The sequence below is a fragment of the Sturnira hondurensis genome, unplaced genomic scaffold (genome assembly GCF_014824575.4).
Source record: "Sturnira hondurensis isolate 20B ecotype Veracruz unplaced genomic scaffold, ASM1482457v3 Scaffold0004711, whole genome shotgun sequence".
Taxonomy (NCBI): Eukaryota; Metazoa; Chordata; class Mammalia; order Chiroptera; family Phyllostomidae; genus Sturnira; species Sturnira hondurensis.
The window spans coordinates 2,127,040-2,151,273 of NW_028077342.1; the positions used below are offsets into that span (position 1 = coordinate 2,127,040).

Consider the following 24,234-nt stretch of genomic DNA (forward strand, 5'->3'; position numbering starts at 1 on the left):
TAAATAAAAGATCCCTTATGAGCACTAATGGTAGGTTTTCCCATCAAAAAATGTTGAGCTGTAGGAGAAAGTAATTCAGAACAGAGGAAAGAAGGGGATGGATCATCAAGGAACATGTATAAAAGACCCATGGACAAATCAAAGGGGGGTAGGATTGAGGATGGGAGGTAGGGGTCGGTGGGGCAGGGAAGAGTACTGGGGGGAAATGGAGACAACTGTACTTGAACATCAAAAAAGAAAAAAATATGCCAAAATTTTAAAAATAAGGAGTATTATGCTAAACAAAATTTCTTCAGAGAAAAACAAGTACTGTGCAATGTCATTTGTATGTGGAATCTAAATAAACAAATAAACAAATAAAACAAAAACAGACTCATAGATACAGAGAACAGACTGATGATTGCCAGAGAGGAAAGGGGTTGATGAACTTGGTGAAAAAGGTGAAGGAATTAAGAAGCAGATATTGGAAGTTACAAAACAGTCATGGGAGATGTAAAGCACAGCATAAGCAATATACTCAATAATATTTTAATAACTATGTATAGTGCTAGGTGGGTACTGGTAGTATTGGGGGGACCTCTTATAAAGTGTATGATTATCTAAGCACTATGCTGTACACCTGAAAATAATATAAAATAATATTGAGTGTAAATTTTAATTGAAAACATTTTTAAGAGTTTTTCCAATATGAGAAATGGGGATATATTCCCCCATGACAGCCTTATCCAGCTGAGCAGTAATTAACACTGTGATGCTTAATATTACATAAGCCAGAAATGTGAATCTCTTCTCCATAGGCCCACCAGAAAGAAAAACATCCCCAGACTGGAGGGAGCAGGCTTGTCCCAAATGTCACCCCCAATCTCTAAGTCTTGTGAAGGAAACTTAAAATAAACACATCCTGGGACACCAAAGACCAGAGAGCCCTACTGACTCCAGAGAAAGTCTCCCCCTAGCACGTGGAGAAATTTCTTCCTTCACAATGGAACCTCTAACCCCAGGCACAGGAGGGAGGGGGATGCTCATGTGACTTGTGCTGAAATAGGGAAGGAAGGGAAATGTGAGATGGGACTGGAAGTCCAAGTAAGAGATATAGGGAAGGAAGGGAGCTGAGCAGGCACAGACACTGGCAGCAATCAAGAGTTCAAGACTCTGACAGCAGGAGCCTGGAAGAAAGGACAGAAGTGGCTCTGGCTGTGATGGGGCTCTTACTGGGCCTGCTGCTCCTGGACTGCCTAATTGTGGTCACCTATGGTAAGGCAGAAAATGGTGGCCTGGATGCCACTGCTGACACAGGCAAAAAGCTGGGGAGGGGAGGTGGGATTGAATGTCTACTGAGGAAAGCCTATTTCTGCTGAGCAGGTGAGTTTCTCAGCCAATGGTGCACTTTCTCAGCTTTGAGCAGAAGACAGGGAGATAGTTGAAGGCTAACGAAGAATCCATGAGGAAGGTTTGCATAGAAATTGAAAAGGATCCTCTCTTGGAAAGTATCCACATAATTTTATACTACGTGTTTTATCTCAGGGACAGTCAGAATGTGTCCAATGCCACCCAAATCCCTCCTCCATCTGATGTCTTTCAACTTAAATTCTACCATTATAACTTCAGAGTTTGATCCCTGTTAATATACATATCTCCCACAGAAGGAAGGCTGTTTGAAAAACTAGATGGGACCTTAAAAGTAACCTACATCCACCCTTCACTGTAATGAACAAATGTTCAGAATATCTGTTCACATACTTCCAGTGGCTGATAATTCACTACTTCCCCAGGCCATCTAGTTTATAGAGGTGCATCTCCAACTCTTAGAAATTTCTTCCTCATGTTGAAGTAAATCCACTTCTCTGTGGCTTCTATCCAAAGGTCCTAGCTCTGTTTCTTGCAGACACACTGATTATACCTGCTCCCTCTGTACTGTGACAGTCCTTTACATTTCTGAGAACAGACATCATGCCCCCTTGACTCTGCTCCAAGCTAAACAGCCCAAGATCCTCCAACTCATCTTCATAGAAGTTGCTTTCTTACCACTTTCTGGAGTAACTCACTTCCCTGTGGGTATGGCCCAGTTTGTCTGGACTAGTTGTGGGAACTTAATGCTGGACACATATCCCAAAAGAGGTTTGACTATCCCATAGTAGCATTACTTTGTTGGGTCTTCCTCCATCTTTATTTATATCCCTGAGAATTGAGATAGCCCTTTAACAAACTAACACTAAGTAATAGCTAAATGCAACCACAATAGGTCAAAGGGATTCTTGCTGAACCCCTACTTGTTTCATAGTCTTAGAGTAAGAGGCTGGAAGGTGTTATCATGGTGTCATTTTATGGTCAGAATAAATGCAGCTTTTCATAGCTGACTCATTTTAGACTATCCTATCCTGGGGCTCTGTGATCCATCAAGTTCTAGAACCTCAAGATAAACTTAAGTGGCCTGAGAGGGAAAAGCATTACTGGCACAATTAATGCTTCTAAAATAGTGTTTTTTCTGCAACTACAATATTTTCATTTTTTAGAGTACACCTCCTTACCTTCTTCAAATGTGTTGGTTTGAGGTGGGACTTGTAGAGACAGGGCTCGGACTAATGGAAACAGTTTGTAAATGTTAAATTTAAATCATGTGTGGGCATGCACGTGAGAGTTGATATGTGTATTGTTTCTTCCTCAGACTGTTAGATACTCCACACTTGGGAGCAGCCCTTCCATTTGAGTGGTAGGTCTTACCTTATAGACCCGAGGTTCATGACATACTGAATTACCAACAATGCCTTCCCTCTCCCTGCCTCTTAGTGTCCCCAACTCATCTGTACAGTGAGGAGATCATCTTGGCTGGTCTCAAAGGGCCTTGCCAGCTTGAAAGCTCTGTAGGACTGTGTCTTCTTCACTTCTAAAAAGCCTCTAGGGGCCAAAATCAGCTGTTAAATCTAAGATGCATGTTTGAATAAACATAATAAAAATAAATTCTAACATTTTAATTTTATAAACATCTATTATCTAAGTCACTCTTCTATCCAAGAGACATACCAAACAGAGGGAAATTGGCCAGCACAAGGGCATGGGATCATGGGAAGATACCACCCTCCGTGCAATGGTGAGAGGAGGAAGATTAAAAAAGGGACCCAGTCTGAGCTCTATAAAGGGGCTCATACCCAGAAAACTAGGTTTTTCCTTTCTTTAGGATTTTTGCTTTTATAAGTCCAGGTCCAGGACCAGAATGGGCCCCAGTAGTGTTTCCTCTTTCTCAAAGTTAAACCCTTTTCCAACCAAGCCCTGGTCTTTCCCCTGAGGGGAGACAATATTCGGAGGAAATTTAATTCTTTCGTGAGGAAAAAGAACAAGGCTTCAAAGTTCTAGGACATTCTTTTTAGAAAGTAGCCAGCAGATGAGAGAATTCTTTTTCAGGCAGTCAGGGGATGTTATCCAGCCCTAGGATAACATCGCTTCAAATCATGTCAAGTAGGCCTAGGTAAGAACAGGTTGCTGGCTCCGGGCACACATGAAGCCCACAAACCCTTAATACGTTTAGGAACTTAAGAAGGTAATAAAGCAGCATAGCTTCTGAAAGCTTTTATTTTGAACCTCCAAGTGCAGCTCTGCTCATACTATCTGCATAACTTTGGATAAGCATCTTCTGTCTCTGGGCCTCAGCCTTACCCATATATACCATGAGAGAATGAAACTAAGTGGTTTCTAAAAGCCTTTGGATCTATGTCATTATATAAATATAAAAAATACTATCTTGCCTGATCCCTCAAGACTTGTTGTACCAAGTACCTTGGTAGTTTTCATGGATCCCCTCAGGTGTTGAGGTTTCCTGAAGTAGATTTTTCCTAACCAGTCTTCCAGGAAAGTCAGGAGTATTGTTTAATATGGACAAAACTTCACATTGATTGTTATGCTAGTCCTGTTTTTGGAGGTACAGACAACTGTGTCCTCTCTGGCTGACCCCAAACCCAGGGATAGCCTATTAACTCCCTGTAAGTTAACAGATCTCATCACAGTGGGAAGGATAATTCCTTACTTGCTCATGTCCTAACTTCTCCTTCAGGTAATTATTAAAGCTGACAATGATCTAGTCCAATTAATCTAGTAACCCTGGAGAAAACATAGTGAAGACTTCTATAGGGTAACAAGAATCAAGATAAATATAAGAAGTTTTTCTTGAGACATTAGACAGGACTTGTAGGATACCATTCTGTGCGGCATGGGCCCAGCTCCCACTTGGAGATGCACAGAACCCATGCCCATGGATAGGTTCTCCCATGGGGAATCAGGCCTGCAATATTCCTAGGCCACTTTGAGTCTTGCTTTTGCTAAAAACTCCCTCACCCGAATTTGTGGCAAATATTTACTACAAAATAACTTCCTAAAATCCATGTTAAACCTGCCAAGGACGAGTGTAACCAGTTCAACCACTTTTGCCCTATTCATTTGCAAATATCCCTCTTCTGCAATATGATTAGCAGCAGCATCTCCTTTGTTTGCTTAAAAGGTAATCACCTAAAGCAACCTGTGCATAGTAAATGAGGACCATCATGTAGTGTGCTGAGAAACCCAATAAAGGATGGTCACAGCAAGGGCCATAAGTTTTGCTCCCCTTGAGAGAAAAGTCATACTCACCATTTTCCTCTACAGGACTTGGTAGTCTGTGTGAATGTCTCTCTCCCAGCTACAGTGTCATGGACCCCACGAGCTAGGGTCCACATCAAGGACTGGCATGCTAGGTATTTTCACACCTATAGAGTTCATTTTGTATTCACAATAACCCTTCATATAAAGTTTATTTTCACCTCTATCTCATTGATAATGACCCAAAGCTCAGAGAAGTAAGCAATTTATTCAAGGTCACACAGAGAGATGTAATAGTACTGCAGACTTTGAATTTATACTGGTGTATATACTGGTGTAAGAGTACTGGTTATTCTTATTTATCATGCAGTCTTTCACTATCCCCCTGATTTCACTTGGTGCTCCTACTTAATTTTTCTTTAGATTCTCTGAGTACCACAGGGATTGTTGGAAGGTATAATTCAATGCTATTGAGGTTACCCTCACTTTGGAGATCAGTACAATGAGGAATAGTATAATATTTCTTTTCTTGTGATGCCCTTTGCCTACTGTACTTTCTTTATGCTGCTAATGAAGAAGGAGGATAAAAGGAGAAAAGAACAAGAAAAATACAGAGGGTGAAGAGAAAAAGATGAACAGATGGGTGGAAGAAAGGGGAAGGGAAGGAAAAGGGGAAAAAAGCATGTGATTTTTAGAAGTTTGGTTACTAACTTTGTCCCATACACCTATTCTGAGATGGAAGAGTTGTGTCTAACCTAATTCTAGAAGTGATGTCCTGGATTGAGAAATTGGGACTGGCTGTCCATGTTCTTGACAGACAAGAGTAGGCTATGTGAGAATCCCCAGAACTTCCCAGAGAAGGTAATCTGAGGCAGGCATCACAGTCCCCTCAAAGTTGGAGGGAAGACACACATGCATAAACAAAGGCATTTTTAGCTGCTCCAGATGTCCTTACAGCAGAATGCTGCTTTGTTTCTCAGGAGGGCAGTGTGAGAATGCTTTCAAGCAAAAGGGACAGAGATATGGGATGGCTGGAGGAAGATTAGTGGAAAAGAGCCACCCTAGCTCCCAGGTGGATGTGTCATCAATGTCTGCATTCTTCCTCTGATCCCCATCTTCAGGCCATCCGATCCTTGAAGCACCTGAGAGTGTGATAGGGCCTTGGAAAGGGAATGTGAATATTCCTTGCACCTATGGTCCTCTGCAAGGCTACACCCAAGTCTTGGTAAAGTGGCTGGTACAACGTGACTCTAACCCAGTCACCATCTTCTTACGTGACTTCTCTGGAGATCATATCCAGCAAGCAAAGTACCAGAGCCGCCTGAACGTCAACAATGAGGTTCCAGGAGATGTGTCCCTCCAACTGAAGACCCTGGAGATGGATGATCGGAGCCACTACACTTGTGAAGTCACTTGGCAGACCCCTGATGGCAACCAAGTGGTGAGAGATGAGATCATTGAGCTCCGTGTCCAAAAACGTGAGTCACTGTTGCGGGTAGGAAATCACCAATAGGCAAAGACCTAACAGAGGACTATAATCTTAGAAAACCCTGAGAAACTCTGAGACATTTGTTAATGTGTACATAGTCTCTCATTAATTATATGCACTAATAGGAGGAAATGGAGAGGCAGAGTATCCTCAAGGTCATCCATTTCATGGCATACTTTATTTTTCATTTTGTCTTTATTGTATTTTTTTCTATTGGCATTTAGTCCCTTTATGCACCCCACCCCCAGCAATCACTATACTGTTATCCAGGTCCATTTCATGGCATAATTTAAAAAGTATTGAGAAATGTTCCTGGCTTTCAACCCTACTACTTCAAGTGTCCTAGAAATACTAGCATCCATAGCCTTGTTGCCCTTCTTGGGCTCTGGGTCTTAAAACTGACAAAAATGAGTATATCTTATTGGGATATTGGAGAATGAATTAGTGCTGTCAGAGAAGCTCTAGGGAAAAAGATAAAACTTAGCCAAGGTAAGTTGTGTTGGCTTGACAATTTTACAAATATCTGCCCCTATAATCCAAAAACTGTAGACAATCCAAAAACTCTATTTGAGCTTAAAAAACTTTTTTTAAGAGTCAGTTGATTTTTAGCCCCAGATAATCCAAAAAAACAGGTAGTATAAATGGTACCTAATCTGCTAAAGGAAGCTATTTTTATTTATATTGTCCTATTTGCTGCCTCCCTCCCACATCAGGAGCCCATTTTAGTTCCCTTTATAGATATAAACGTGCCCCTATACCCAGAAAGGATGATTCAACCTTATGTTCCCATATTCTTACAACTTCCCAGAGCCTCCTTTCTTGTCTTCCATTTGCAGTCTCTGTTTCCAAGCCCACAGTGACGACTGACAGTGGCTATGGCTTCACAGTGCTCCAGGGAACGAGGATTAGCCTTCAATGCCAGGCTCGGGGTTCTCCTCCCATCAGTTATGTTTGGTACAAGAAAGAGACTAACAACTCAGAACCTATTATAGTAACAAACTTGGGTACTTTACTCTTCACGGCTGCAGTGGTGGCTGACTCAGGCTACTATTTCTGTACTGCCAAGGGCCGGGTAGGCTCTGAGCAGCACAGCAACATTGTGAAGTTTGTCGTCAAAGGTGAGCAACACTCTCTCTTCGTGGACATCTCAATGGACCATCTTATTCCATATATACCTCAGTAGAGTGTCTTTATTCCAAAGAAGAGAGATTAATGTGTGTGGGGGAGGGGCGGGAGGTATTCATTGTACAATCACAAAGAAAGGAAAATTCTGGACTGGGAACAATAAAACTGAAGATAATGCCTGCCATGCTGTAGGTTAAATAGACAAAAGGTAGTAAAGGGAAAAGGGATACTTACTAGGTACATGGTATTTGCCAGATACAATGCACAAGAACTCAACACATGTTTTCTTATTGAATCCCACAACTGTCTCATAAGATAGCTACCATTACCCTCATTTTGTTTTATTTTGGGGGATGGCTCTTTCTATTTTTTATTTGTTGATTTTTTATAGAGAAAAAAGAGAGACATTGATTTTTTGTTGTTCCACTTATTTATGCATTTCTTGGTTGATTCTTGTATGTGCCCAAATCAGGGATTGAACCTGCAACCTGGCTGTATGGCGACAACACTCTAACCAACTGAGCTACCTAGCCAGAGCATATCCTCATTTTAAAGAAGAAGATACTGAGAGTCAAAAAAGGGGAATCTACTTACCAAAGAGCTCACAGCTAAGAAGTTGAAGTCAGGATTTGCACTCAGATTTTATGTTCTTTCCACTGTGTCTGATTGTTTCTCATGGTTGAATCTATACCAGCTCCTAGACACCCTTTGGAATCTTTTTTATTCTTTGTTTGGTTTGGTGAGGGTTTTTGTTGTTGTTGTTATTTTGTTTTGTTTTATTTTGCTTTATGGTTTTGTTATTTTGTCATGTTTTGTTTCACTTCAGATCACTACATGATTTCTTTAAATTTCCCTCACTTCTTTCTAAAGCCAAATTTGAGTTCTAGTTTAGGTGGCAATGCAGACTGACCCTGGTTAATCAATGTCTAGCTATTTCTTATAGCATTGTCCTGAAAGCACTACAAACTATGTACATGAAGACTTCAGACGGGGCTTTAAATGAACAGCCTGGCAGTTACACATCCAAATGAGTCTTGCTGCCTTCCAACAGACCTCCTTGAAATGGAAGACACATATTCCAACAAGTCTGCCATTGCTCAAAATATTTTGGGAACTAACTGCTTTTAGGGAATTATCCTTAGAATCACCTGAAAATTGCTATCCTCTGAGGATAGCTCTATATAAGGAAAGTGAGTGAACTCTCTCTCTCTAAACTGTGTTAGGAAACTGATGTTAACCTGATACTCCAGTGTTTGACTGAAGGGATTTGTTTTCCAAATTGAGTTGTAGTGACAATGTGCACACTGTAGGTTTTGGTCTGTTAGTTTGGGGGGACACAAGGGCAATCTCACTTTGAGTGAATTATATGAATACTGTCCCAGTTCTCTGAAAGTTTACAATCTGGTCAAGCAGAAAGGGCAGGGAATGTCCAGGAAGTCCAACAACATGTACTGCATAGAGAAACAAGTTGAACGTTTTCACCTTTCTGTAAGTTAGTTCCTAGCACATCTGGTGAGGACCTTGCTCACAACCAGTCAACCTATTTCTTATCACAGTTCATGCTTTCAGGCAACAAAGCAATGCTCATGATTGCTCCTACTGACAAATAAGGGAACTGAGGCTCAGAGAAATTATTCTCAACTTTCTACCTTTTCTGCACTCTGAGCCAAGCTTCTCTTTCTTGAATTTCTTTATCTGTGTCCTTCTCCTCTTAAACCTTCTCCCATCAGTCTGGTCCTCTGTTTCATCTCTGCCCCAGATAGTTCTCATCCCCTCATCCCTCTGCCTCACCCACTGTGCTGTTTCTCCATTCTTGGATGGCTCTAAAGACCATGTCTTTGCTCATGATATTAGACTGTTGAGCTCTACTCACCAAAAAAAGTACAGACATGCATTGCCCCTATGTTAGTTTTATGCTCTGTGACATCCACTTCTTGTCCCCATGCTATTATGCCAATCAATTTGCTCTTTTTCCTATTCCTAATAGCAGCTATTCATCTTCTCCTTAGCTAAGAAGATCAAGAACCCCCTCAAGATGTTAATTCTATCAGCCACCCTTTCTGCCTTTATATTTCCCTATACATTCCCTCTTGGCTTAAACTACAGTAAGATGTGCTTTGCTTCTCTCCACAGCGAAACTTCTATCTGAGCTCTTAATCTCAACCACTCCAACTTCCAGTCACACTCAAGATTCTCTACCTAAACCTAGTACGTATGCATATATGTATGTATATACTATCTATGTAAATATGTATATATGTATGTATGTAAGTCTAACACATATATAACACATATATTATTTTTATAATTAATATTATTTAGTATTAGTTTCAGGTAAGCATCACAGAGATTAAACAACCACATCCTTTACAAAGTGATTCCCCCAACATTTTAAGTACACACCTAGCACCATACATAGGTATTATACTATTATTGATTTTATTCCCCATGCTATACTTTACATTTCATGACTATTTTGTATCTACCAGTGAGTACATCTTAATCCCTTCATCTTCTTCACCAACCAAACCAAACCTTATCTCCATTTATCAGTCTGTTCTCTGTTTCTACGTCTGTTTCTATTTTGTTTGTTTGTGTGTTTACTTCTTTAGATTCCATATATAAGTGAAATCATATGGTATTTGTCTTTCTCTGGCTGACTTATTTCACTGCATAATAGCCCCTAGGTCTATCCATGTGTCACAAATTGTAAGATTTTATTCTTTTTTATGGATGAGTAATATTCCATCACATATATGTACAACCACTTTTTTTACACACTCGTCTATTATTGGGCAATAGGGTTGGTTCCATAACTTAGCTATTGTAAGTAACACTACAGTGAATTTAGGAGTGCATATATACTTTTCAAAATAGTATTTTGGAACTTCCAGCCAAGATGGAGGCATAGGTAGATACGCTTTGCTTCCTCACACAACCAAAAGGACAACAACAAATTTCAAAACAAAAATAGCCACAACTACCAGAAAGTCAAACTGTATAGAAGTCCAACAACCAAGGAGTTAAAGAAGAAACATCCATCCAGACTGGTAGGAGGGGAGAAGATGGGCAGCCAGGGTAGAGACAATGTGCAGCAAGGTGGCACTGAAGGACTGGGCAGGCAAAGCAGTGGATGGCAGACCAGGTGGTCCCACATTTGTGTGCAGATAAACCACAGGAGGAACAACTGGGGAGTGAGACAGACAGCACAATCCTAGGTTACACTGTAGAAAAATAAAGCCTCAAAATCTCTGGCTGTAAAAACCTGTAGGAATTGCGGAGGTGGGAGAAAATCCCACTCTCACAGGAAAGTCCATTTGAGAGAACCACAGAGTCCTAGAACATACAAAAGCTCATCCACCTACCCAGGAATCAGCACCAGAAGGGCCCAATTTGATTGTGGGTAGCAGGGCAAGTGACTGAAATTGGGGCAAGAGCCAAGCAAGAGCCAATCAAGTGGCACTTATCCCTCTCTGACCCCTCCCTCACATACAGCACCACAATGCAGCCAAGTCGGTTGCCCTGCCAGGGCAAATATTAAAGGCTCTGCCCCTTACTATGCAACAGGCACACCAAGTCAAAGAAATGTGGCCCGAATGCAAAAACAGATTAAAATTCCAGAATCATGGGGGTGCCAGAAGGAGAAGAGCAAGAGCAAGAAATGGAAAATGATTTTCAACAAATAATGAAGAAAAACTTCACCAATCTGGTCAAGGAAATAGACTTCCAGGAACTTCAGGAGTTCAGAGTGTCCCAAAGGACTTAAATTTAATAAGTCACAACACTATCAAAGTCCTGGAAGAGAATATAGGTAGGAAAATCTCAGATATTCCATGAAACAATATTTTCACTGATGTGTCCCCTACAGCAAGGAACATAAAGGGAACAATAAACAAATGGGACCCCATCAAAATAAAAGGCTACACAGCTAAAGAAAACAGCATTAAAATGAAAAGAGAACCAACTGTATCGGAAAACATGTCTTTATTTTTGAAGTATTTTTTTTAATTTTGATGTTCTGATTGAGTATTTTCTGTTACCTTGTATACCAAATTGCTGATGTGATCTGACTTATCTAATCTGATATTGATGCTTTTTAGTGTATTCTTCATTTTATTCATTCATTCGTTCGTTTGTTCATTTGTTTGTTTGTTTGTTTGTTTGTTTATTGTTGTTCAATTACATTTGTCTGCATTTTCTCCCCACCACTCCCCCCAGCCCAGCCAAACATACCTCCTTCCCTTGCTTTTAACCTCCCCCTTGGTTTTGTCCATGTATCCTTTATAGTAGTTCCTGAAAACCCTTCTCCCCTCTGTCCCCTTTCCATTCCCCTCTGGCTATTGTTAAATTGTTCTCTTTTTTCTATTTTTTAAAATATATTTTATTGATTATACCATTACAGTTGTTCTATTCCCCCCTTCATTCCCCTCCACCTGCACCCTCCCTCCCCCACCATTCTGCCCCCCTTAGTTTATAACCACGTGTCTCAAGTTCTTTAGATTCTATATTTCCCCTACTATTCTTGCCCTCCCCCTATCTATTTTCTACCTACCATCTATGCTGTTTTCTGTACCTTCTCCCCCCTTCTCCTCCTCCCACTCCCCTGTTGATAACCCTCCATGTGTTCTTCATTTCTATGGTTCCACTCCTGATCTAGATGTCCTCTTGGTTTGCTTTTGTTTTAGGTGTGGTTGTTAATAACTGTGAGTTTGTTGTCCTTTCACTGTTCATATTTTTCATCTTCTTTTTCTTATATAAGTCCCTTTAACATTTCATATAATAAGGGCTTGGTGATGATGAACTCCTTGAACTTGACCTTATCTGAGAAGCACTTTATCTGTCCTTCCATTCTAAATGAAAGCTTTGCTGGATAAAGCAATCTTGGATGTAGGTCTTTGGATTTCATGACTTGGAATACTTCTTTCCAGCCCCTTCTTGCCTGTAAGGTCTCTTTTGAGAAATCAACTGACAGTCTGATGGGTACTCCTTTGTAGGTGACTGTCCCCTTATCTCCTGCTGCTTCTAGGATTCTCTCCTTCATTTTCATCATGGCTAATGTAATGATGATGTGCCTTGGTGTGTTCCTTCTTGGGTCCAACTTCTTTGGCACTCTCTGAGCTTCCTGGATTTCCTGGAAGTCTATTTCCTTTGCCAGACTGGGGAAGTTCTCCTTTATTATTTGTTCAAGTGAGTTTTCCACTCGTGGCTGTTTCTTTCCCCCTTCTGGTACCCCTATGATTTGGATGTTGGAACGTTGAAGGATGTCCTGAAGGTTCCTAAGCCTCTCCTCATTTTTTTGAATTCTCATTTCTTGATTCCTTTCTGGTTGGATGTTTTGTTCTTCCTTCTGGTCCATTCCATTGATTTGAGTCCCAGTTTCCTTCCCATCACTATTGGTTTCCTGTGCATCTCCCTTCATTTCAATCAGTTTAGCCTTCGTATGTTCCTCTAATTTGTGACTATAATCAACCAGTTCTGTGAGCATCCTGATAAACAGTGTCTTGAACTGTGCATCTGAGAGGCTGGCAATCTCTTGGTCGCTTAGAGTTATGGGCTCTGGGGCTTTGAGTTCTTCTTGAGCCATCTTTTGAACTGTTCGTGCCTGTTACGTATCAGGATTGGAGCCCTAGGTGTTCACCAGAGCAGGGCAACTCAGTCACTGGGTTGTGACGCTGTATGTGAGGGCAGGGCCAAAGAGGAGCAATGGCGGTCTCATCTGCCGCCTCTTGCAGCTGCTGCCGCAGCAGCCACTGCCACCGTCACCGGGGGCCCATGCCTTTCATCCCACTGCACGTGAGTGTGCCACCGCCATCAGCCCTCCACCACTGGGTTCGCCCGCTGGGGCCTGCGCGGTCTGTCTCACTGTGCGTGAGTGTGTGACCGAGGTCAGTCTGCCCCACACCCTGACTGTGTCCAGGCTGCCTGCGCGCCTAGGTCGGGGGATCTTTCCTGCCCGACCCTGTTCCGCTGCTGGCTCCACCCCTCTTACCGGTCCTGGTTGAACTGTTCGTTGTTGTCAGACTTCCATATAATTCAATTTTCTGTTCTTTGGCTGTGTCTTTGTTCTCCAAACCTTTGTTGTATTCAAACTTGGTTGTGGGAGAAGGCACAGTGTTTCCACCTATGCCTCCATCTTGGTGGAAGTCCCTGAATATTTCATGTTAATTCTTTCTGGCCTAAAATGTTTCTGTTGAGAAATCAGAAGACAGTCTTTTTAAAAAAATGTTTTATTTACTTATTTATTTTAGAGAGAGGAGACAGGATGGAGAAAGAGTGGAAGAGAAACATCAATGTGTAGTTGCCTCTTGCAGGCCCCCTACTGGGGACCTGGCCTGTAACCCAGGCATGTGCCCTGGCGGAATTGAACTGGTGACCCTTTGCTTCACAGGCCTGTGCTCAATCCACTGAGCTACACCAGCCAGGGCAGAAGACAGTCTTATGGGAGCTCTTTTGTAGGTAACTAATGGCTTTTCTTTTATGGTTTTTATTATTCTCTCTTTGTTTTTGAGCTTTGCCATTTTAATTATGTGTCTTGGCCCTGGCTGGTGTGACCCAGTGGGTTGAGTGCCAGTCTGTAAACCAAAAGGTTTCTAGTTTGATTCTCAGTCAGGGCACATGCCAGGGTTGCTGGCCAGGTCCCCAGTAGGGGGGCATGTAAGAGTCAACCACACATTGATCTCTCTCTTCCTCTCTTTCTCCCTCCTTTCCCCTCTCTCGAAAAGTAAACAAAGTTTTTTAAAAATAATTATGATGTATCTTGGTGTGGGCTTTTTTAGGTTCTTCTTGTTTAGGACTCTCTGCACTTCCTGGGCTTAGTATGTCTTGTTTCTTTACCAGGTCAGAAAAGTTTTCAGTCATTATTTCTTCAAATAACTTCTCTATCTCTTGATCTCTCTGTTCTTCTGGTACCCCAATGATACAGATGTTGTTACATTTCATTTGTGCCAAAGGTCCCTTAAACTATCTTTTTTTAAATTCTTTTTTTCTTTTGATGCTCTGATTGGGTGTTTTTTTTTCTACCTTGTCTTCCAAATTGCTTTTTCAATCCTCTGCTTCATCTAACTTACTGATTATTCCTTCCAGTGTATTATTTACTTTAGGTATTGCATTATTCATTCCTGACAGGTCCATAGGTATGGTTTCTATGTCTTTTTTCATGCTGTTGATTATCCTTATAATCATTACTTTGTATCCTATATCTGATAAATTTCTTGCCTTTATTTCATTAAGCTCTTCTTCTGGAGAATTCTTTTGTTCTTTCATTTGAAGCCTGTTTATTTCATTGTCTCTCTATTTTGGCTGGCTCTTTGCGTTTGTTTTTATGTGTTAGGTAGATCTGCTATGACTCTCAGTCTTGGTAGGGTGGTCTTATATAGTAGGAGTCCCATGGGACCTACTGGCACAGTCTTCCTGATCACCTAAGGTGGGTGCTCTAAGAATGTCCCTGTGCATGTTATTCTTGAAAGTCTGGTCAGCCCTCTTGCACCTCTTTAGTACCCACCAGTCTCTATGTGACTTCTGTATGTTCTCGGTTATAAGGCTTCTCTTCAGCTAGTCTTCAGTTGGTTATTCAGGATTACTTTTTGTATAATTTGGTTGTAATTCCAGTTTGGTTCTGAGTGGAGATTAGTGTTGCTTCCACCTAATCTGCCATCATATTGGATCTGCATTCTTCTACCATATAAATTTAGTTATTTACTTGGTCATTACCAAAGAGACTGCCATTGATTCTTAGTATACTATAATATAGTTTGGATTATGCCCACTTAATTTCAATAGCATATAAAAATTTTGTTTCTATAAAACTATATTCTTCCTCTTTTATGCTGTTATTGTAACAGATTATATTTTATACATTATAATCACATTGACACAGATTTATAATTATTACTTTATATAGTTGTCTTTTAAAACAGATAGAAAAAAGTATTACAAACAAAAATACATTTACAATCTATACTTATGCAGCTTTATTTCTTCACATTGATTCAAGTAACCATCTTGTGTCTTTTCATTTCAGCCTGAAGAATTATCATTAAAATTTCTCATAAGGCAGATCTAGTAGTGATAAACTTTCCCAGCTATTGTTTATCTTAGTGTCCCTTAAGTTCTTCTTCATTTTTTGAAGGGTAGTTTTGCTAAATATAAAATTGTTGATGGATACGTGGGGGGGGGTTAGTACTTTAAATATGTCATCTCAGTGTCTTATGCCCTCCATTATTTCCAGTGAGACAGCAGCAATTAATCTTACCAAGAATCACTTTTTATAATGACTTGCTTCTCTCTTTTGCTGCTTTCAATATTGTTTCTTAAGTTTTTACTTTCATTATGTGTCTAAGTTTGGGTCATTTTCCTACCTAGAGTTCATTGAGCTTCTCTATCTGCAGATTAAATGTTTTTCATACAATTTGAATCCTTTGACATTATTTTCCAAAATATTATGTCTACCCTGGCCAGGTTGCTAAGTTGTTTGGAGCATCATCCCATACACCAAAAAAAATTGCAGGTTTGATTCTTGGTCTGGGTATATACCTAGTTTGCAGGTTTGATTCACCAGTCAGGGTGTGTATGAGAAGAAACTGATCAATGTTTCTCTCTCACATTGATGTTTCTTTCTCTCTCTTCCCCCACCTCCTTCTGCTATCTCTAAAATCAATAAACATATCCTTAGGGGAAGATTAAAAATAAAATATTATGCCCACCTTTTTAAAAATCTTTTTTCCCTAGAATTCCCATTGCCTGTATTTTGGTATACTTGATGATGTCCTATAGATCTCTGAGGAGCTGCTCATTTTTTGTCACTAATTTTTTTCTTTTTGTTCCTTGAAGTGGCTCATTTCAGTTGTAATATCTTCAAATTAGCTGATTTTTTCCTACATGTTAAAATGTGCTCTAGTATATTTTTTCTCTCCACTAGTTATTTTTTCCTTTTAATTATTGTGCTTTTCAACTCCAGTATTTCTAGGTGGTTCCTGTTTTATAATTTCTCTCTCTTTGTGGATTTTCTCTAATTGGTTTGAATTGTGTTCATTCTCTTAGTTTTTCAGATATGATTCTCTGTAGTTTTTTAAACATATTTAAAATAGTTGTTTTAAAATATTTTTCTAGTACTTCCAATATCTGTGTTTCCTCAGGGATTATTTCTACTTATTTTATGCCTGTTTATAAGCAATACTTTCTACTTTTTTTTCATGTCTCATATTTTCTTTGAAAACTAGATTTTTTAGATACAAAATGGCAACTCTGAAAATCTGACTTTTTTCTCTCTTACCAGCATTTGTTGTTGGCTCTACTTGTTATAGTAGTTGCTGCTTGTTCATTTCGTGACTATTCTGAACTTATTCTGTATAGTCTTCTATATTCTTTGTCATAAATGGGCATTACATCTCTACTGGATTACTCTAGTGGCATGCTAATAACTGAATAAAGATTTCCTTAAATACCTAGAACCAAGGAATTTCTCTCTTTACTAAAGGGCTTTATTGCCTTTTAAAATTGTCTTAAACACCTGCCTAGAAAGTTTATAACTATATCATAGCCTTCATTTTCTGCTTTTTAGAGCCTTCGGGCTAGGCAAAGGTAGAAACTTATGATCTCATGTAATTCCTGAATATGTACACAGCTCTATGTATGTGTGTTTTTCAAAGTCCCTATGAATATCTCATACCTCAGTGTTTTTTTTTAAAAATTGTTATGCTCTTGTTTCTGTCAACTGATATTCATTTCTTCAAGCAGCTGTGTGACAAATTCTTCTCCCTTGGGAGAGTTTTAGCACTGACTGACCAATAAAGACAGGCCTTTTGAATCAGGTCTTTTAAGAAACTGTTACACAAGTGAAATAATGACAATTGTTTGGGAATTAAATCTTTTCTGCTTACTCCAGCACCTGGAATTGGGTTTTATTTCAAGGCTACTACTGAACTGTTGAGAGGTAATGGGGCTAAGTTAAAATGCTATGAAATGGGCACATTCTTAACAAGGATGGGGTGTTTCTGGGATGATGCAAACATTTGGCTAATTTCCAAAATTCTGAAAAAGAAGCTGATTATAAAAATTTTGTCAGTTATTTTGTGCATTTGTGAACAGGTAAATATTTAGAGGTTATTAATCTACCATTTCCACTGATATTACTCACAGCCAATTTCTTTGTACTACTTTGTGATTATCTCAAGAGAATAAACATCCAATAATTAGTTAACATGACTAAAAACAAAGTCTGTTTTTCCCATCCAATTTGAAAGACCCCTTACATTCTCCCTACACATTTCTTTTGTGTCTATGAACCCTGGGTTAATAATGCTGCCTTAGAATGATTTTAAGTATAAAGACGTAACACACAAATTTTTACCATCATGAGAGAATTGTTGAGATAGGTTCAACTATGAATCTTACTGGCCTTTACTTACTTTCCAATTTTTCTAGGTCATTTCTGTTCTCTTGAGGGTGTTGGGAACCTTGACTGAGCTACTTTTCCTTTACAGACTCCTCAAAGTCACAAAAACACAAGAGTGAGGCACCTACAACCATGCAATCCCCCTTGGAAAGTAAGTTTTACTAGGGTTGTTTTGAACTGAGGGGTCTGAAGTCTGAAATGGTGTCATGAAAGCCAAGGGAGAGTGCCCAATGCCATTAGATAGTGAAAAAGAGGTCACTGGATTCCTCAGAGAGAACATAGCAATAATGTAATAAAAATAAAAGAGAGATAGCAAGGATTTAAGGGCTATGAAAAATGGAACCATGAATATATATATTCTTCTTTGTGAGAACTTCTGAAGCAAAAGTAAGGAGATAGAAATAATCCCATGGGAAAAGAGAAAACTGAAGACTTCTGCCCATAGTCTCACTTGTTGTGGGACTTTGAATATGTTACCTCCCCTATTTGGACCTTCTTCCCACTTCCAGCAGTAATAAAGGAACTTCCCCTCCTAGTACAAGTAATCAATGACATGGCAAGAAATTCTGGGAAGCACAGTACAGATGTCCAGAGAAGTATCCTAAACTTTGCAGTTGCTCTCCACATTCCAGCTCCTGATATAAGAGGGTTCTCAGATCCTAATAGCCTGTTTTCATAGGAACACCCACAGCGAGCTCATACTGGCCCTGGACCACTGAAGTGCACAGCTACCTTGGGGATACCAGTGCTGAACCAGGTAAGGGCAATGTCACAAATTCTATTCATTCTTTTTGGCTTTAAATTTTGCAACTGACACTTTCCATGATACACTTTGTCCTAAGGAAATCCAACCCTGCAACCACTACTTGCTACGTTTACAGTTTAGACAATGGTGAAAGACCCTGGAGATGAGAATGGTAGGTAGGCTGGGGAGGGAGAGATATAGATCCAAGGATGAGCAAAGTCAGAGTGGGGTTAAGGGAAGTGGTAGATGTGTTCTTAGTTGGTTCTTATTGTCATACTTTACAAACATTTTTTTTAAAGATTTTATTTATGTATTTATCTTTAGAGGGGAAGGAGAGAGGGAGAGAAACATCAATGTATGGTTGCCTTTTGTGCATCCCCTGCTGGGAGTTGGCCTGCAGGGAACCCGCCTGCAACCCAGGCATGTGCCCTGAGTGGGAATTGAACTGGCAACCCTTTGGTTCACAGGCCTGCACTCAATCCACTGAGCTACACTAGCCAGGGCTGATTTTTAAATAATAAAATAATTTATACTAGTTGTTAATTTGATACTTCTCTTAACTTGTGAACTCCTCATTCTCACCTGAGTTGCCCTCACCTATTTCTCAGAACTCAGCAGTCCACCCCGTGGTCCTTCAACAAAAATATTGATGCCTAGTGTTGCAGGGGTCCTGTAAGACTCTTAGTCTATAATAGGCATCTGTTTTGATTGGTTTGTGTTATTTCAATGACTATCACTCTTGATCTCAAGCTCTAGCTACCTATAATTAATTCATGGTGGACTTCTTAATACTCCTGTACTTCTGCACTCCAGGTTGCAGAGCTTCTTGTACGTCTCTGATCATAGCCCATACCTAATTGGTATGCCACCTTTGTATTGCCACCTTTGGCTTGAAGGCTTCCATAACTGCATGCCTCTCCCAGAGCAATATCCAGTGATAGAAGGGAAATTAGAAGATACCTCTTTGAGAGCTGGTTTGGGAAAATGAGAAATTAATCCTGTGCAGAATAGAGATTTTGAAAAGTTAGGTCTGTGCTTTACATTCGCTATCAAGTTTTTCACTACTTAAGTCCCTCCAAGGAAGAATCTTCCTTTTATCTGTATCAGTTTGTAGCTTGGGTTCTCTCGACTCTAACCAGAGATCTGAGAACCACAAATACCAGATTCTAAGAAAGAATATTTTGGGATCTAGTAAAAACAAAGCCAGTTGCACCCTGACTGCTGTAGCTCAGTGGATTGAGCACAGGCCTGCGAACCACACGATTGCGTTGGATTCCCAGTTAGGGCACATGCCTGGGTTGCAGGCCAGTTCCCAGCAGGGGACCCACAAGAGGCAACCATACATTGATGTTTCTCTCCCTTTCTCCTTCCTTTCCCCTCTAAAGATAAATAAATAAAATATTTTTATGAAAAAAAAGCCAGTAGCAGCAGCAAATTCTAAGAACATCAGGATTCTTTTACCTATCCCTCTTTATCTTTTGATCCTGCCCCCTAGATTTGGAATATTGTAGCTACAGTACATTAGACATTATCCAATATTTTTCTTGAAATTATGGGAAAATTAAGGCCTAGTCAAGAATTTGACTAAAGTCACAGTACTTATTTTTCTAGGACTGCTACAAAGATTACTCCAAACTTAGTGACTTAAAATAACACAAATGTATTATCCTACAATTATAGAGATCAGAAGTGTGACACACTTAGCTAAAATCAAGGTGTCAGCAAGGGTGTGCTCTTTTTGGAGACTTTGTGACAATATCAGTTTCTTTGTCCTTTTCAGCTTCTAAAAACAACCCACATTTCTTGGCTTTTGGCCACCTCACACCATTTTTAAAAGTAGCAAATTTCCTTCCTTAAATCTCTCTGACTCCTATCTCTTCTTCTATTTCCCTCTTTTGCTTTTACAAAACCCTTGTGATTACATTGAGTCCACCCAGATAATTCAAGATAATATCCCCATCTCAATGTCAGCTAATTAGCAACCTTAAATCAATCTGCAACATTAACTTCTCTTTACAACATAAACTAACAGAGTGATTCTTGGAATTTGGATAGGAACATCTTTTGAGGACCAATATTCTGCTTACCACAGCAACACCGCTAGTAAATAACAGATCCAGCACTAGAAGCCCGGTCTAGTTATTTCCTTCAGTTTGTAGACATGATTAGAATAGGTAACCCAGGACACTCCATGGAAATATGTTTTGAGGAAAAAGAAACCTGAGCACTTGGCCAGAGAGTGTAAAGGAAATAATTTTATGGTTAGAAGTAATTAACAAAACTCTCAGCATTTTTGTGAAGCTGATAAGTCAAAGCACTTACTTTCTCCTCTCCAAGAAAAAGTGAAAATCTATTGTCTTAGTCCCATGAAAAGCATGGAGGACTATGAAGCCTGTGAGCCATCACCCAGTAGGTTTAGAAGAACTTGTTTTTACATGAAGTCTCTAGCTTCTCTCAAGTATTTGTCATAGGAGCGGGATTTTGTTTGTCTCTCTGGCTAGCTTAGAAATTTAGGAGAAGATAGAAAATGGAAAGAAAGATGTGTGGGTTAGTCTGGGATGATTATTTGGATCTTAGTTTCTGGGAAAAAAAATTAACCAAATGCCACTTAGTGTTGTTTTGCCTTCTAGGAAAGGGCCTGCCTATCTTTGTCATAATACTTATCATCTCCCTGTGCTGTATGGTGGTCTTCAGCATGGCTTATATCATGTTCTACAGGAAGAAGTCTCAACAGGGTAAGTTATGAGTACAACTGGATGGCTCTTGGTCATTCATTTATTTCACCAGCCTAGTTGAGTATAAACTCTGTAGCAAGCACTTTGTTAGGCATTTCAAAGAGTCCCAAGCCTAGTTTGGGAGTGAAGGTAAGGGTAAGTAAGGACAGACATGAAAGCCAACAATAACAATATGACTTAAAAAATTAATTTACAAATCTTTGGTATGCAACATAGTACAGCCATCTCTATAATGAGTTGTCTAATGAGGATGAAAGAGAAGGAGAAGTCAGAATATTTGGCTTCAAGTTGCTTACAATTTACTTAGGGGATTTAATTTAGAAGCATGGAGTTTATCAGTAATGACACATAGCAATAAAACCTATGGACTTTCAATACAATAATTTGTTGTGGTGTAATGCATACATTTCCATTTGAAAGATTATAACTTCATAGAGAACAGTACAAAAAGACATTCATCTTTGTACCAAACTAGCCTTTGGAATATATATATTCCAAATAGTCCAAACTTGCATTGAATATAGATATTTCTCCTAGGGGGTAATGGTGACCCACTTCAAGATCTATTTCTGGACCTTTCCTGGGTGCAGGGTTGGGATGAGTGCATCTGGGAATGCTGTAGGCCATGGCTCCTGACCTCACACTAATCAGCCCCTTCTGTCTGGGCTCTGGTCTGCCTGCCAAGTTTCTCACAGGGACTCCCTGGGTATCTTAGGCAAGGTTCCTGGGTGGGAAATGGATTCAGGTCCAATGTCCCTCTCCCCACCACACTAAGCAACTGCTCCAGCCCAGTGTCCTGAGTCACAGTATGTCAAGGAGAACAGTTACCAGGTGTGCCTTCTCTTCCTTTCCCTGAGAAATCTATATCTCTGTTCCAACTCACCTTCCCAGTTGCTGGAAAGCTCAACTTATTGATATCCCCCTCTATGTCTCCTCTTCCCCTACCTTTTGACAGGTACCCAAAGTCCATACTTAGCCCTTGTCCACTCCACATGGAGATTTCTGACCTGATTTCTCCTTCTTTTCTAGATCGTGTGTGTGAAGTCTTCAGGTAAGACAGTTTCTCCTCTTTTATCTTCTCTTTCCCTGCCCTCAATTGTGCAGGTCATTGGCATCGAGCAAAGGGGGTTTGGCACAAACACAGTCCGATGCCCAAAGGCATCAGGGTCAGGGCAGAGATGTCTTCCCTCTCTGAAGCATTTCCTGAAGTTCTGTAGTGGCCCACAAAATGCACAGGATAATTCAGGTTCACTAGCCCTCTGTTCCTACAATGTATGAGTAACAGCCTGTGGGTCAGTTGACAAGAATTGGGGCACAAGGGTGAGAAACCAGAGTCCCAGCCTCAAGTCCCTTCTTATGCGTGGTGGGCTCTTGGGCCACAGGGTGACTTCCAGAGAGGCCAGTGACTCTGGTGAAACTACGAGAGTGCCCATCTCTGAAAGTGGCTGCTACAGTGAAGATCCAGCTTCCTGGACTTTGGGAAATGACTACTTTGATGAACCCTACCTGGACCAGGAGTACCAGATCATTGCCCCGATAAATGGTGACTATGCCTGCCTGCTGAACACAGTTTCCCCGGATCATGAGCTTCTGACAGCTGAGGGAAAGAGTGTCTGCTAAAACTGCCATATTAGGCCAGGGTTTGCTGACATAATTGCCTTTTAACCCCTGCTTTTTATATGGTCTCTCTTCTCTTCCTGGATAGCCCAACATGTCTTACCTGCCAACATTGGGATCCCTAAGTGTTACTGTCTTTGCCTAAGAAGTTGCCACAGGCACACAAGCAAGCCTGCTTCTGGGTTAGGTACCAAGCATTCTAGTATCCCTGCATGGGGCTTCTGCAGCTTCTCTCCAAGCACCAGGGGGAAATTCTCATCACACTAAGACATTACTTACCTTTGTCATCTTCTCACCAAAAGACTAGAGGGAGACTTAGTTCTACCAGTTCAGGGGACCAGTTATGTCCAGAATCACTTCCTTCTTTACAGAGCTAGATTGTTTTACATTGAAATTGTCATGTAACAGGCCAGGGTTCAGTTCTGCTCTTCACTGTGCATCTACTGCTCTGATATTCTTCTGATGCTCAATAAATAACTAATTATAATCACAACCTTGCTTGTATTGGTCTTATCTCAAGCACCTACCAAGAATGATTAAAGTAAGACTAGTTGAGATGATTGGAGCCCTGGGAGTATTAACAGCATCTTTGTTTTTGGTTTTTCTTCTTCCCACCCATGCCATCCTTACCTCACTTCAGCAGTGGGCCAAGCTAGAATACAATGAATCTTTGGAAAAATAGTACTCAACTGCCTTCCATTATTCCCTTCTCAATCATCCTGCGGGGTCCACCTGGATGACTCTTACCAGGTCAATTGCAAACCTGAAAAAAAGGAGCCCATATTCTACCTCAGGAGACTGCGGTTGCAGAGATAAAGGAAGGGCACCCCACCTCTTTCCAAAGTACTCATGCACCACCCTCAAGGATTTTCATTTCCTGGAACCCTAAAAACTTGAAATAGTTATATTCTTCATAGGTCACTCCTATCTCTTGGTCCCTTCTTTCAATGTTGAGTGGAGTTCAGAGCAAATAAGTCTCTCTCCTCAAGCAGGCATGGGAAATAGGAGTGTGAGTGTGTTTGTCTGTGTGCGTGTGCATGCACATGCATATACTTTAAAATCATTCTCTTCTTTGAAGATCTGTTCTGGGAATGTTCAACACTGCTTCCTCTCCCTGATGTAATTCATGTGAAATCAACTTCTCCATTCATCATAGAAGCTGACATGTTGCTACTTTTGTTTCCAACACAACCCCAAGATCAGCTCACAGAAGTTTCACCAGGAACTTCTCTCCTTTGGGATGATTACCGAAGTCAAAATAGTACCAAAAGTGAACAAGGAGGAGTCCTTCACTCCACCACGCCTAAGTTGTCAAGCCCATGGTCAAAACCTCAACATTCTCCTTATCTCCAAATGCCAGCTTCACATAGCTTGTGAAAGGAGCAACTTCTTCCTCGTTATGCTTACAATCACCTGAAATAGGATCCCCACCCAGTAGAAACCTCAGCTTTCTTCATGAAACAGCTCTGTGTCCAGACTCCACAGCCTTTGAAAATAGCCACTATTTATTTCTACTGCTGAGGTTGGGAAGAGAATCCTAGTTGCATGTCCCTTGGTAAAAGTA

General features: G+C 40.4%; 1 protein-coding gene across 2 annotated transcripts; it reads left to right on the forward strand.

Annotated features, from left to right (window-relative positions):
* Positions 1-1,094: 1,094 nt before the first annotated feature.
* Positions 1,095-23,164, forward strand: VSIG4 (V-set and immunoglobulin domain containing 4). 2 transcript variants are annotated; one of them, XM_037045990.1, is made up of 8 exons: positions 1,095-1,254; positions 5,688-6,044; positions 6,892-7,173; positions 17,662-17,724; positions 18,253-18,330; positions 20,949-21,053; positions 22,083-22,104; positions 22,436-23,164. In XM_037045990.1, exons 1-8 carry the CDS (start codon positions 1,200-1,202, stop codon positions 22,671-22,673), a joined length of 1,200 nt encoding a protein of 399 aa, XP_036901885.1. In that variant the 5' UTR covers positions 1,095-1,199; the 3' UTR covers positions 22,674-23,164. The 2 variants fall into 2 exon arrangements, with proteins under 2 accessions (XP_036901885.1, XP_036901886.1); XM_037045991.1 differs by lacking the exon at positions 6,892-7,173 and having other exon boundaries at positions 22,436-22,856.
* Positions 23,165-24,234: the final 1,070 nt, after the last annotated feature.